The 12,550-nt window shown below is 42.1% G+C and overlaps 1 protein-coding gene across 1 annotated transcript in view; it reads left to right on the plus strand.

The window, feature by feature from the left end:
- The window catches only part of sim2 (SIM bHLH transcription factor 2), a 42,447-nt gene extending 31,724 nt beyond the window's left edge, over positions 1-10,723 (plus strand). The window contains exons 9-11 of the mRNA XM_017691381.2: positions 782-944; positions 3,393-3,792; positions 8,957-10,723. Of these exons, the coding sequence (XP_017546870.1) occupies positions 782-944; positions 3,393-3,792; positions 8,957-9,666 (1,273 nt within the window). The 3' untranslated portion in view covers positions 9,667-10,723. The remainder of the gene's footprint in view (positions 1-781; positions 945-3,392; positions 3,793-8,956) is intronic.
- The last annotated feature ends 1,827 nt before the right edge of the window (positions 10,724-12,550 follow it).

Consider the following 12,550-nt stretch of genomic DNA (forward strand, 5'->3'; position numbering starts at 1 on the left):
GAGTGCACACACGCTAGGGGGCAGTGAGCACACTTGCCCGGAGCGGTGGGCAGCCCAACCCGCAGCGCCCACGGAGCAGTTGGGGGTTAGGTGTCTTGCTCAAGGACACCTCAGTCATGTGCTGTCGGCTCTGGGGATCAAACCGGCGACCTTCCGGTCACAAGGCTGGTTCCCTAACCTCCAGCCCATGACTGCCCCTAATCTACTGTAGATTACTGCAGTGCTTCTGCTGTAAATTTACAGAAATACTTTACAGCCTTGTTTATGTGATTTCTGACCCTGAATCTATAAAAATGATGGTCTTCACAATCAAGACTTTCAAGGTTATGGATTTTCTCATCACTGGTAGTTAAATGAACTGTTAATGCAACCGATTGGCCGCCTAGTGTCATACCTATGCAAACCCAGGACAAGAAACTGGATTCAGGGTCCAGATTTGAAGACCGTCCTTTGCTCTCAGCCACATTAGCCTCATAGCTTCAGAGCAAAACTAAAAGAGGTTAGCTTCAGATTTGGGCTAAGAGGAAAACTAAGTTTATTTTGCCAAATTATCACTTTCAAAATAAGCAGGTCATTTTTTCCGGCTTGCTGCTTGTCACACAGCTCAGGAATGAGTAATGTTGGTCTGGCCGGTTTAGAAAATAAAGACATCAGCCCAGATTTTGGACCATCAAGAGCCAAATACAACATCATTGTAATACGGAAAAGTCTACTTAGTTTCTTTTTAAGGGGCAGGCTGATTGTGCGTGTGATTTTAACATGCTTTGTGTGTGCTCTGTAGAGACGTGGAGTATAAGGAGTTGCAGTTGTCTCAGGATCAGAGCAGGCCCAGGCTGGCGCTCTCCTATAAGACCTCCCTGCCTCCCCCAGCGGACACCCGCAAACAGCTCAAAGCCAAGCCGGCCAGGATCAAAACCAAACCCAAAATATCTCCATACCCACAGGTACAGCAACAGTGCATCTTACTACAGTCTTACTGTACTCACAAACATAGAGCAAGCATGCGTGCGCATAAACGCAGACGTGTACACACACAGACATTTATGAGTAAAATGTTTGGAGACGTCGGATTGAATATGTTTTCATAATCATTAGAGATTTTGATCTATAGGCTCTGGACAAAGTATAAAAAGGCAACCATAGCACCAGCTGTAAATAAGCCTACTCATCTCTTACACTGGTGCCACAACACTCTTATGATAATGCATCTTGAAGATGGAAGAATTATTCCTTTGACAAACAAAAAACTGACCATTTGTGTTTTGTGCTGTATAATTAATAAACGCTGGTACCACAGGTGCATTTATTCGCCTTTAGATCAGTGGCTAACAGTCAGGATTTGTACACAGCCATAGGGATTCCCAACGGATGAGCAATATTTTGCATAATGCATGCTGGGTATTGTAGTAAGAGAGCACTAAAGGACAAAAAAAAAAGAGATTCAGATAAAACTGATGAGGCTGATGGATGCAATGCTTCACTATAGACTACAACATAACCTAATTAATAACATCTGGCATGCTAGTTTTAGGCTAGAGTGCCCTTGTGAGTGGTCCAGAGACAGTTATAGAGTTTAGGTTTCAAGACTGTTAGAGAGTTGGATGCCTATATATGAATGCATTCCCAAAACAACTCAAATGCAGGTGATTCAAAAAGATTCATCTGATTTCAAAATGATTTATCTCACTTGTAAATCATTACAGATCAATGAAGGAAGCTGTAAATGGTTTCAATAAACATTAAATTTATTATGTACAAGTTATTTTACAAGCGTTCAATATGAACCTCCTCCAGCTGTACGGACCACGTCAACGCCATAGTCAAATTCATCTACCTCTGACAGAAACTCTATGACCCCCTCTTTCAGTTGGATTGTGATTGGTTCCTAGGCGCCTCATGGTTACACAAATATGAATCTTTTGGAATTACTCTGTATCTTTCTTTAAATACCCCCCAACTTCTTCAAGTCGAGTGAAAAAGCACTGAGACTACCACGAGTATATAAAACTGCATCAAGGCAGGGGGGCAGAGGATTAGAGGAATTTAGAATAGAAGATACTTTTTTGTTTACTGCATAATTTCATGTTATTTTATAGCCTTGATGCTCTTACTATTATGCTAAAATGTCCAAATGAGTAATGTCTTCTGTGAGTAGGCATGACCAAATGTTTGACTGGTACACGTTAAGGGTGCAGCGATGCACACATTTAGGATTTGTACGGTGTTTTTTGCACCACGACACTATAATCATGTCATGGAAAAGTAAAAAGAAGGGGCAATATTCATTTTACCTTTTAGAAAGATGAACGCCTGGTGAAATCAACAACTCAGTCAAACTCACTGTTCATTTTCTTTAACAACACACAGACACTTAAATACATAAAGTGTAAATGATTGGTGACGACGGGTTTTTTTGCCCCTTCCCTTAAAGGAATGCCATGAAGTGCTATTCCATTAAACATTGCAATCTATTTCAATTTATGTCAGCATGTCAGATTCCACAAATATTAATTATGGCATAAAACTTCTGCATTCCTGATTTGATTCATAGCGCGTATTGTCTCACAACCCATACTGAAAAACAATGTTAATAATGTTAATGTGGGTACCACACCACCCCTACTACACATATAGCACATATAGTGCTGTGCAAAAGTCGGAGATCATCCTTTATGTCCAGTCAAACAGTCATCAAGTACGAGTTATTCATTTTTCAGGAGGATATTTCTGATAAGAGTATATAGATAATCCAACTGTGCCAGGAAAGGAAAAGTTTCCAAAACTGAAGCTCAAAAATGACCAAATGTATGGAAAAAATGAGACTCTTGGAAACCAGCAAGACCTGGTAGACCTGAAAGGATGTGAATCTGTCAAGAAACTGAGGTAGACAAAAAAACTGCAAATCAAACAAAGAAGAAGCTGCTATTCTTAGAACAACGGACTGACCACCCCAGAGTCCAGACCTCAACAACACTGAATGGATTACTGGGATCATGAGGAACAGAAAATGCAACCAATTTCTAAGACTGAATGTTGGAAGTGTGGAAAAAAAACCCTGCAGACTTCTTTGAAACATTTAAAGCAAGTCTTGCAGAAACAAAGAAAGCTGTGATAAAGGTGAAGAGTGGACACACAAACTATACAAAAGCCTGATATTTCATTTCCCTGTTCAGGTTTCTGTGAAATTGTCTGTTAAATATACAGCATGTTTTCTGTTTTTTGTTTCTTTCTGACCTGATAAATGAATACCGGCCATTTCCCAGACAAATTACATAAATGTTAGTCTCTGTCTTTTGCATAGTACAGTGTACATACACAACATAGTGGGAAGGCTGGATTACTCCAATACAATTTCTATCACATATGTGATGGTGTGTATTTATCCACTCCAGATATCCATGTCCTCTGATAAGCTGGAGTCTCCTCCGGGAAGCGGCTGGAAGTCCAGTCCCCCCTGCAGTCTGTCATCCTGTCAGGAACAGAGTCCAGTCTCCCTGCCCATCCCAGAGCCAGGCGAGGTGCTGCCTTACAGCCTTCCGCTGCCTTACCCCTACACTCACACTTACACACAACACCTCCCCACAGACTGCAGGAAGTTGCGGGCAGCGGCGAGTTCTCCTGAGCAGGCAGCGGGCCAGCTGCTCTCCACCCTGCCAGCCCACGGGGACAGCCACTGGGGCAACAACAGCTCTTCAAAACACAGCATAAACCCCCATGCACTCAACTCCAAACCCCTTCTACACCCCCACTCTGGCAGCCCCACAGCAACACCCGGCAATAACACTTACGCAGGTAAGGGCTCAAGCGAGCTATTGACCAAAGTTTTTTCTGTAGTTTCTGAATATTAATACAAATGAAAAACTGGCTGAGTGAATGTAAAGTACTCACTCATCACTGATCATCCCTATCAGTATCAATTCCACACTGAAATTCACTGACAGATGACAGCAGACTTTGGCACAGATCTGACCAACTGGCAGCCGTTGATATGCTTTGAACATTATTTTTGAAAATGATCAATAACAGTTCCTATGTGTTTTTTCTTTGAGCCACATCATTAAAGAAAGCCCAAAACTGATTGTTATTCAGGAAGAGTGCACTTTATTCTAGACTAAGGCTGCACTGTGATGTCAGTCCATCCATAAGAATTAATAAAGAGGACCATGTCAGAGTTTCTTTCCACTAGAGTTCATCTTGGTGTACACAGTACTGTGCAAAAGTCAGAGACCCACCCTTCATTTATTTAATTTCCAGTCAAAACGGCCATTAAGTCGTTCATTTTTGAGGAGAAAAAACAAGTGAGTTTGCAAAACTCGAGTTGGGAAAAATGGGACTCCAACCACCTACAACCACCAAAACTATCAGAACCAGATAAACAGTATTTAACTTTGAGAGGGAGGAGAAAATCAAGCCCCACTCTGGCTTCAGAGCCACAGGTGTTTCTGTCCATCCTTCCACTGTGACAAGACAACTCAACGACGTGGGTCTGAAAGGATGTGTAGCTGTTAAGAAGCTGTTAGTGAGAAAAGGAAATAGACAGACTGCTGGTGTCCTCAGAACAGTGGACCAATGGAACAATGACCACCCCAGAGTCAGAGTCCAGACCTCAACATCACTGAAAGTGTTTGGGATTACTTGAATTGTGAGGGAAAAGAACGGAAGCTCTGAAAGAGGAAAACGTGGACACACTAAAACATCTGATGTTATATTTAGTTGTTGAGGCTTCTGGGTAATTTTCTGTTAAATATATGTTTTCCTGACGTTCCTGAAAAAGAAACACGGTGAACTTGGCTGTTTTGACTGGAGATAAAATAAATGAAGAGTGGTCTCTGACTTTTTCACAGTACTGTACATGATTTTATTTCTGGCTTGGGTTGAACATGGCACACTATCATTTGTGTGAGGGTTTACTATATATGAGCTAATTCTTCAGCCAACACAAACAGGCTAATAATGAGGACTGGAGAACGTTCAGAAGAGAAACGGTCATGAACACATGAACACTCAAGCTTTCTAACTAGAAATGGCACAACACCACGTCTTCTTTTCTTTCTTAACTAATTCAGTTTATATCACATTCTATATATATATATATATTTTAGAAAACTACTAAGCGCTTCTTTTAAGATCAGCAGCTAAACATAGATGGCCGTACACTCCACTACCCCACAGGAAGAAAAACAACTAACATCAACACACAATATGACTATGTGCTGTTTCAGGCTACATTTGTTATAGGTTTGTACTGATTCCTTATACCTCACCCCCAATATCCAGGCTTTATAGAATTCATGAGATTTCTCAGCTCTCTGGCTAGACACACATTAGTCCACTTGCTTCCACATATCTCCAGAGTCTGTGACCCACCAGCTATACACCGATCAGGCATAACATCATGACCACCTCCTTGTTTCTACACTCATTGACCATTTTATCAGCTCCACTTACTGTATAGCTGCACTTTGTAGTTCTACAGTTACAGACTGTAGTCCATCTGTTTCTCTGATACTCTGTTACCCTGTTCTTCAGTGGTCAGGACCCCCATGGACCCTCACAGAGCAGGTACTATTTGGTCAGTGGATCATTCTCAGCACTGCAGTGACACTGACGTGGTGGTGGCGTGTTAGTGTGTGTTGCGCTGGTACGAGTGGATCAGACACAGCAGTGCAGCTGGAGTTTTTAAACACTGTGTCCACTCACTGTCCACTCTATTAGACACTCCTACCTTGTCAGTCCACCTCATAGATGTAAAGTCAGAGACGACAGCTCATCTGCTGCTGCACAGTTTGTGTTGGTCATCCTCTAGTCCTTCATCAATGGTCACAGGACACTGTTGACTGGATATTTTTGGTTGGTGGGCTATTCTCAGTCCAGCAGCGACACTGAAGTGCTTAAAAACTCCAGCAGCACTGCTGTGTCTGATCCACTCAGACCAGCACAACGCACACTAACACACCACCATGTCAGTCTGTAATTGTAGAGCTATAAAGTGCACACTGAGTTTAGAAAACCTTTCAGTAAGCTGTTCTAAGTCATACTGAGATTGCGAGTTTCAGTGAGAACATCCTCGCCACAGTAGGGTGTACTAGTGTTCTGCTACGGAGCAGGACAGTGATTCATGGCAAAGTGAAGGAAAGGTAAGATTATCCCTGCAGTGACTGGCTAAGCAGTTAAACTGTCAGCAGGGTTCTCAAAGTCTGAGAGATTAAAAACAAAGATTGCTGAATAGTTATTGCATGGTTCCAGAGAAAACCTTTAACTGGTGTAGAACCTTTACACTGTATGGATGTTCTTTAAACTTTAACAAGGTTCCTCGTTCACAAAATTGGTTCTTTAAGGAACAATTCATTTGTTTCTTCAAAAAACAAGTGATTCTTATTTGGCATTGCTCCAAAGTACTTGTGCAAAAGTCTTACATACCTAAGCATAATTTACCATTTATCTGGACAATACGCTTGTTTTTGCCCATACAGTCTTAACATAGCATTAGAATAAATGTAAATAAACATAATACAGTAAAAGATAACACAAGTAGTTGATATCTTGTGATTTAAAAGTTAAAAAAGCCAGGAAAGTTGGGTTCCAGATGTTTCCTGACTGCCCCAAGCCATCACATTCTTATTATTATAAAAAATAAAAGTCATTTCCAACTCCTGGCGACCATATGAATAGTTTTTTTTTCCAGAATATCATGTCTTTTGTTTGGTTCTAAGCGGCTCATGATTCCTCTGATTGCATCCATCCATCTTGTTGCTGGATGTTCCTCCTCCTCTTATACCTTCAACTGCTCCACGCATAACGGTCTTTTCCAATGAATTGGTTCTTCTCAGAATGCAGTCTGGTTATCTGGGCTTTGAGTGAGAGGTGAGGCTTGATTTGTTCGAGGATCCATTTGTTTGTTTTCTTTGCTGTCCAAGGTACTCTCAGAAGTTTGCACCAACTCCAAAGTTCAAGGGCATCAATATTTTCCTGTTTTGCTTGTTTATTGTCCTGCTTTCACACCCAAAGATGAACCACAGAAAAGAGCACAGCCCAGACCGTTCTGATCTTTGTCTGTAGAGACGAATCGCTGCATTTGAAGATCTTTTCAAGTTCCTTCATTCTTGTTCCGTCAATCTGAGTTGTATATCTTGTGCTGGGTCTTCTGATCTTCTGTTGTTAATGACTGAGCAGAGTAGGCTAAAGCTTACTCGGTTAACCAATTCACATCGATGGTAAAGTTACCAGTCTTTTCTGTTGTCATAGCCTTAGTGCTCTTCATGTGGAGCTGCCTATCTTTCACTCTGTTCTTTAACCTACCGTAGAAGGGTCTCCAGGTCTTCCAACTTTTCTGCTATGAGTGTTGTGTAATTTACATATTGAAGGCAACTGATGTTTCTTCCACCAATCTGAGTCCTCGATCATCTTCCTCCAGTTTTGCTACTCTCATTGTAGGTTCTGCATACAGGTTGAACATGTATGGCGGTAGTGGACAGCCTCGTCCATAATTTGAAACGGTCAACAGAGTAAAAGGCTTTGCTGTAGTCAATGAAACAGGTGTTGACCTCCTTCTTGAACTCCTTGGCTTGGATAATCAATAACAATAACAATAATCCAATGATATATCTTGCTCCTCTGCCTTTCCTGGACCCTGCTTACACATCTGGCTGTTCTCCTTCAATGTATGGCCCTAGTCTGAATGGCCTTGACCATTACTAAAATGTGATTGAAGGGAAATGTGCAACTGTTTCTTGTCTCCTTTCTTTGTAACTGGCATATAAACCGAGCTCTTCCAATACGCCTGCCATTAGGCTTTTTAGATTGTTCAGATTTGTTGGTGTAATTTGGTCAGCACTTACATGTATTTGCTAAATTCCACCATCAGCACAACGTGCGTCTCCTTTACTGCCTTGTTGCAGCTCCACAGCAGAATAAGATTTTTAGGTCAAAATAAAATCCTCTTTGCAGTAAAATACATCTCTGCCAATCGTTCAACACAGTTTAACAATAAATGGTCTTAAGTGCTGGAGTTAAATGTAAAACTACTCATAACCCTGAAGGTTGGCACACAGACTGCTGGTCAACATAGCAATGGAGATAACAGTCTCACCTACCTAGTAGCTAATGAAACGGCAAAGAGAGAAATTTAAGACAAACATTAATAATTTGGAGATGAATGGACTTATTTGCATTTATAATCACTCCAGTTGGTTTCCTGATTTGTTTAATTTGTAGTGAGAAACTGTTAAACACTAAAAAAATCACGAAGCTAAAGTCAGCTTCTTAAGTCCACCTCAAACAACACAGCAGTTAGCTATGCAGTTAGCTACATTTTGGCGCTACAGGCACCATTTAAGGTGGAACGGGAAAATTCAAAGCTACAAGAAGCTGCCAAATGAAAAGCTGACTTCAGCCTTGTGAAAAGTCAAATGTTAAGAGACATTTTACAAGAAACTATTTCACTTTCATAGAAAAGTTTCCTGCTGGAGATGCGAGACAAGCACTTATAGCAGAGCTGAAGCTTAAAGCAGAGCAAAGAAAGTCTGTTTTTGTTTGTTTTTTTTAGCCTGTACTAGGACGTTGCCACATGCTGAGGCAAATTTACAGCCAAGATGAAACATTACTTCAATAAAATGGACATGAAATGCTGTGGTGGCAAAATGGCTCTTCTTACCATTTGGGTTGCCAAGCCCTGGATTAGCCAAACCAGGCGTTGGATATTAACTACGAACATAATTGAGCTTCCTCAAGGAGAGATATGAAAAGTGTTAAATAAAAGCATTGACATGCATAACAATCACTACTTATTGTATTAATGTTATTTGCATTTATTTTAACATCAATGTTAATTCATTCATTGTTAATGAATGAATGAATTACGTCTTACTAACTAGATACGTGGCTTTTTAATTTAAATTAATTTAAAGATGCTTAAAGCTATGTTTCACCAACTGCATTGGATATCTTAATCTTGCAGATCGCGGTACAGTGGGCAGGGGCTTCTCCAGCGATGCTCTGCATGATGGCTTCAGCAGCTGCTCCTCTTCCAGACCCTGTAGCCGCTTTAAAGAGGAGCCATATGATCATCCCTCTCTGGGCCAGGGCAGGCCAGAGAGTCGCCTCCACGCCCCTATACAGAGCGGTGCAGAGGCTAGGAAACTGCAGCTCCTTCGGGACAGCAAAGACCCAGCAGAGAGGGGCGAGATGTCCGTCTCGTGTCCGCTTCTGGCAGGAGGAATGCTGGGCAAGAGCAATTGTGAGCAGCCTCGGATGTCCCAAGGCCTCAGCCAGCACCTCCCCATGCAGATGGTCCTTGAGCAGAGACGCAGGCTTCGTTCGGCTGAGGCACCGTTTGAACCCCAATCAGGACACCTTGGGCACTGCGACAGCAACGGAGAGCGCAGAGTGGCCAGGGAGGAAGACAGGAGAGTACTGAGGGGAATGGGCCTCCAAGCACAGTCTCCCTTTGTCTCTCTGAACTTTCACCACGTCCTGGCCAAGCGCGGCTCCTTCCCGGCCACGCCCTACTCACTGAGTCACCTGACGGACAGCTACGGTTACCGAGGGGAGGAGCTACACCCCTACCTGTACAGAGGCCAAAGCCCGGCCTCCAGCCCCTCCCCCGAAAGCCACAGTGAGATCCCACACTACATCGGCACCTCGGTCATCATCAGCAACGAGAGGTGACAAAGCTCAGAGGTCGGGTAACGAGGACGCTGAGGTTATGACCTACTCATTACGTGGCACACTATTTCGGGGGCCTGTTCTTTTGTAATGGTGTCCAAAAATAAATAATAGGGGCAAAACTTTGACCCCACGATGCCCCACAAAAGGTAGTCTACATACAGTGTACCCCATTGGACACAGAATACCCATATTGCACTGTGCTGTTTGGTTTGGTCAGAGGAGGATAGCGGTTCAGCTCACATAATGCTACAGTAGCGCTGAGGGAATGCCATAGAGTCATGAGGAAAATTGTGTAAGGTTAATATACAAATTTGTTTACTTGAATCAAATTCGGTTCCCTGTATTGTTCTAGCATGCTCCTGATTTCCAGTGTGGGGAACAGTGATCAAGTATTGATTTTGAACACAGTGTAAGACATAGCAATTGGTGAGTGTGAACCTCCTCGATGCTTCAGTGCATCAGACGTAGACACAGCTGCACACAAATAAGCCAATACCTGCCTCCGTGTGGAGCAGCACACAACTTCAGGTACTGAGTATATTCTATTTTTGCAAGAAACTAAGCCAGTAGCAAGTGTTCAGTAAGACAGCAAAGAGTGATTTTAGTCATAATGCTGGGAACTGGTGTGATATCCAGCAGCCATCCAGGGATTTTCCTCTGAATGTCCTCATATTTGCTGCCATCCTGAACAGTTTGTGTTGATGAGATGGTGAATATGCAAGAACAGATGTCCTGACATCCTGCCACCCCAACTATACCTTTGAATAAAAAATAAATAAATAAAAAACCACTGAGATCCTGATATTGTAGAAGTTAATGTCACAGCCCACTGACGTTTTCCCCCATTGTAAAGATATTCTCAAGGGTTTTACTCGAAAAAGTTGTATGATGGCCCAAAGGTTTCAGCAGCACTTCAGCTGCTCTAAAGGAAAGCAAGCTGGAATAAAACCTTACATGTCAATTGTTGTTTTGCATAATTTGGAAATATCACCTGCCTTTTACACTGTGTCAAAATTTTATGAAGTGACCAATAAAAATGATCTAAAATGACACAAAATAAAATCTTTTGACATTAACTTGCAATGAAATTTCCAAACATTTTTTCCCCTTTTACTGTAAAGTTACTTTTTTTTAGGAGATGCAAGGTTTTGTTCTGATTTGATACCAAGCTCCTAAAGTGCCATTGTGAAAAAAATACTTGGACTGCATTCCCATACAATATTTTTCCTGCACAAACTTTTTGTGTTCCATTGTAGTAGTTTTGCAGTCTCCCGCAAAAGCTTGGTGTGCAAAATCCACTGCATTTGCAAGGGAATGGGAAGGAATGCAAAATCATTATGAGGCAGTGTAAAATTATATGAGTGAGTTCTAAATTATTGACAGGGAATGCAAAGCCTTTTTTTTTTTTTTTTTAAAACCATGATCCCTTAGAGGCTCTGTGAAAAAATGGAACAAACCATCACAACAGGAATATGAGGTTTAAATGGTCATCTGCTGTGGAGCTGAAGATATTAGCAATTTCCCAGGTGCTGCCCCAGGTTCTCTGTTGCCTAACAACAGTACAGCACCACGCTTAAACAAAATATCCATTATACTAAAATGCAAAGAAATAACGACTGTATTTATTCCTCACACACATTACATTTCACTTATTTATGAGGCCAAACGAAGAGTGTAAATGACAAATAATGACACCTAATTACATTGAAATGATGAAAAAGTACTTTGCTTTGAATCTGAATAAACATGAGAGATGACACTTTGCCTTGGTCGATGTTTGCCTGTTTATTTGCGCCACCTGCCTCATCATTACTCTGTCCAGCTTTCTGCTGTTCTGCTCCAAGTTATTTCAGGGACTAAACAAAGATCAGAACATTTTAAAAGGCCATTCCAGCCTAAAGCTTGAGTCTAATGTGTATTTGTCAAGCTATGCAATATCCCATAGCACTGAGTCATATCCCTTATCCTCATGGGTTTGACAGAATTCATGTTTTCCTACATCGATATTCTCTCACTGCTCACGCAGCATGCATTACACTGACTGCTAGCCTAGCCCCTGAGCTGCAGGGTAATAAATACAGCCGAGCTAGCCTTAGTGTAACTCTAACCTCATCTGTAGAAGCAAAAGCAGAAGATATCAGTGATCCCATCACAATTCTGGATGCTAAAGACAGGTTTTCACCCTTTCAGCTGGAGAAAATAAGTCAAACTGATGCAAGATACACTATATTTTCAAAAAGTATCCGGTCGTCTGGCTTCACACGCATATGAACTTGAGTGACATCCCATTCTTAATCCATAAGGTTTAATATGATGTTGGCCCACCCTTTGCAGCTATAACAGCTTCAACTCTTCTGGGAAGGCTTTCTACAAGGGCTAGGAGTGTTATGGGGAATTTTTGACCGTTCATCCAGAAGCGCATTTGTGAGGTCTGAGCCCAACTCCTGAAAAACAACCCCACACCATAATCCCCCCTCTACCAAACTTTACACCAGACTCGTCCATCAGATTTCCAGATGGAGAAGCGTGATTGGTCACTCCAGAGAACACGTCTCCACTGCTCCACTGAGTCCAGTGGCAGCGCTTTACACCACTGCATTCCACGCTTTGCATTGCACTTGGTGATGTAAGGCTTGGATGCAGCTGCTCGGCCGTGGAAACCAATTCCATGAAGCTCTCTACGCTGTTCTTGGGCTGATCTGAAGGCCACATGAAGTTTGGAGGTCTGTAGCGACTGACTCTGCAGGAAGTTGGTGACCTCTGCGCACTATGCCCCTCAGCATCCACTGACCCCACTCTGTCGACCACTTTATGGCCGAGTTGCTGTCGTTCCCAATCGCTTCCACTTTGTTATAATCCCACTGACAGTTGACTGGAATATTTA

This window comes from Pygocentrus nattereri, chromosome 18 (genome assembly GCF_015220715.1).
Source record: "Pygocentrus nattereri isolate fPygNat1 chromosome 18, fPygNat1.pri, whole genome shotgun sequence".
NCBI lineage: Eukaryota > Metazoa > Chordata > Actinopteri > Characiformes > Serrasalmidae > Pygocentrus > Pygocentrus nattereri.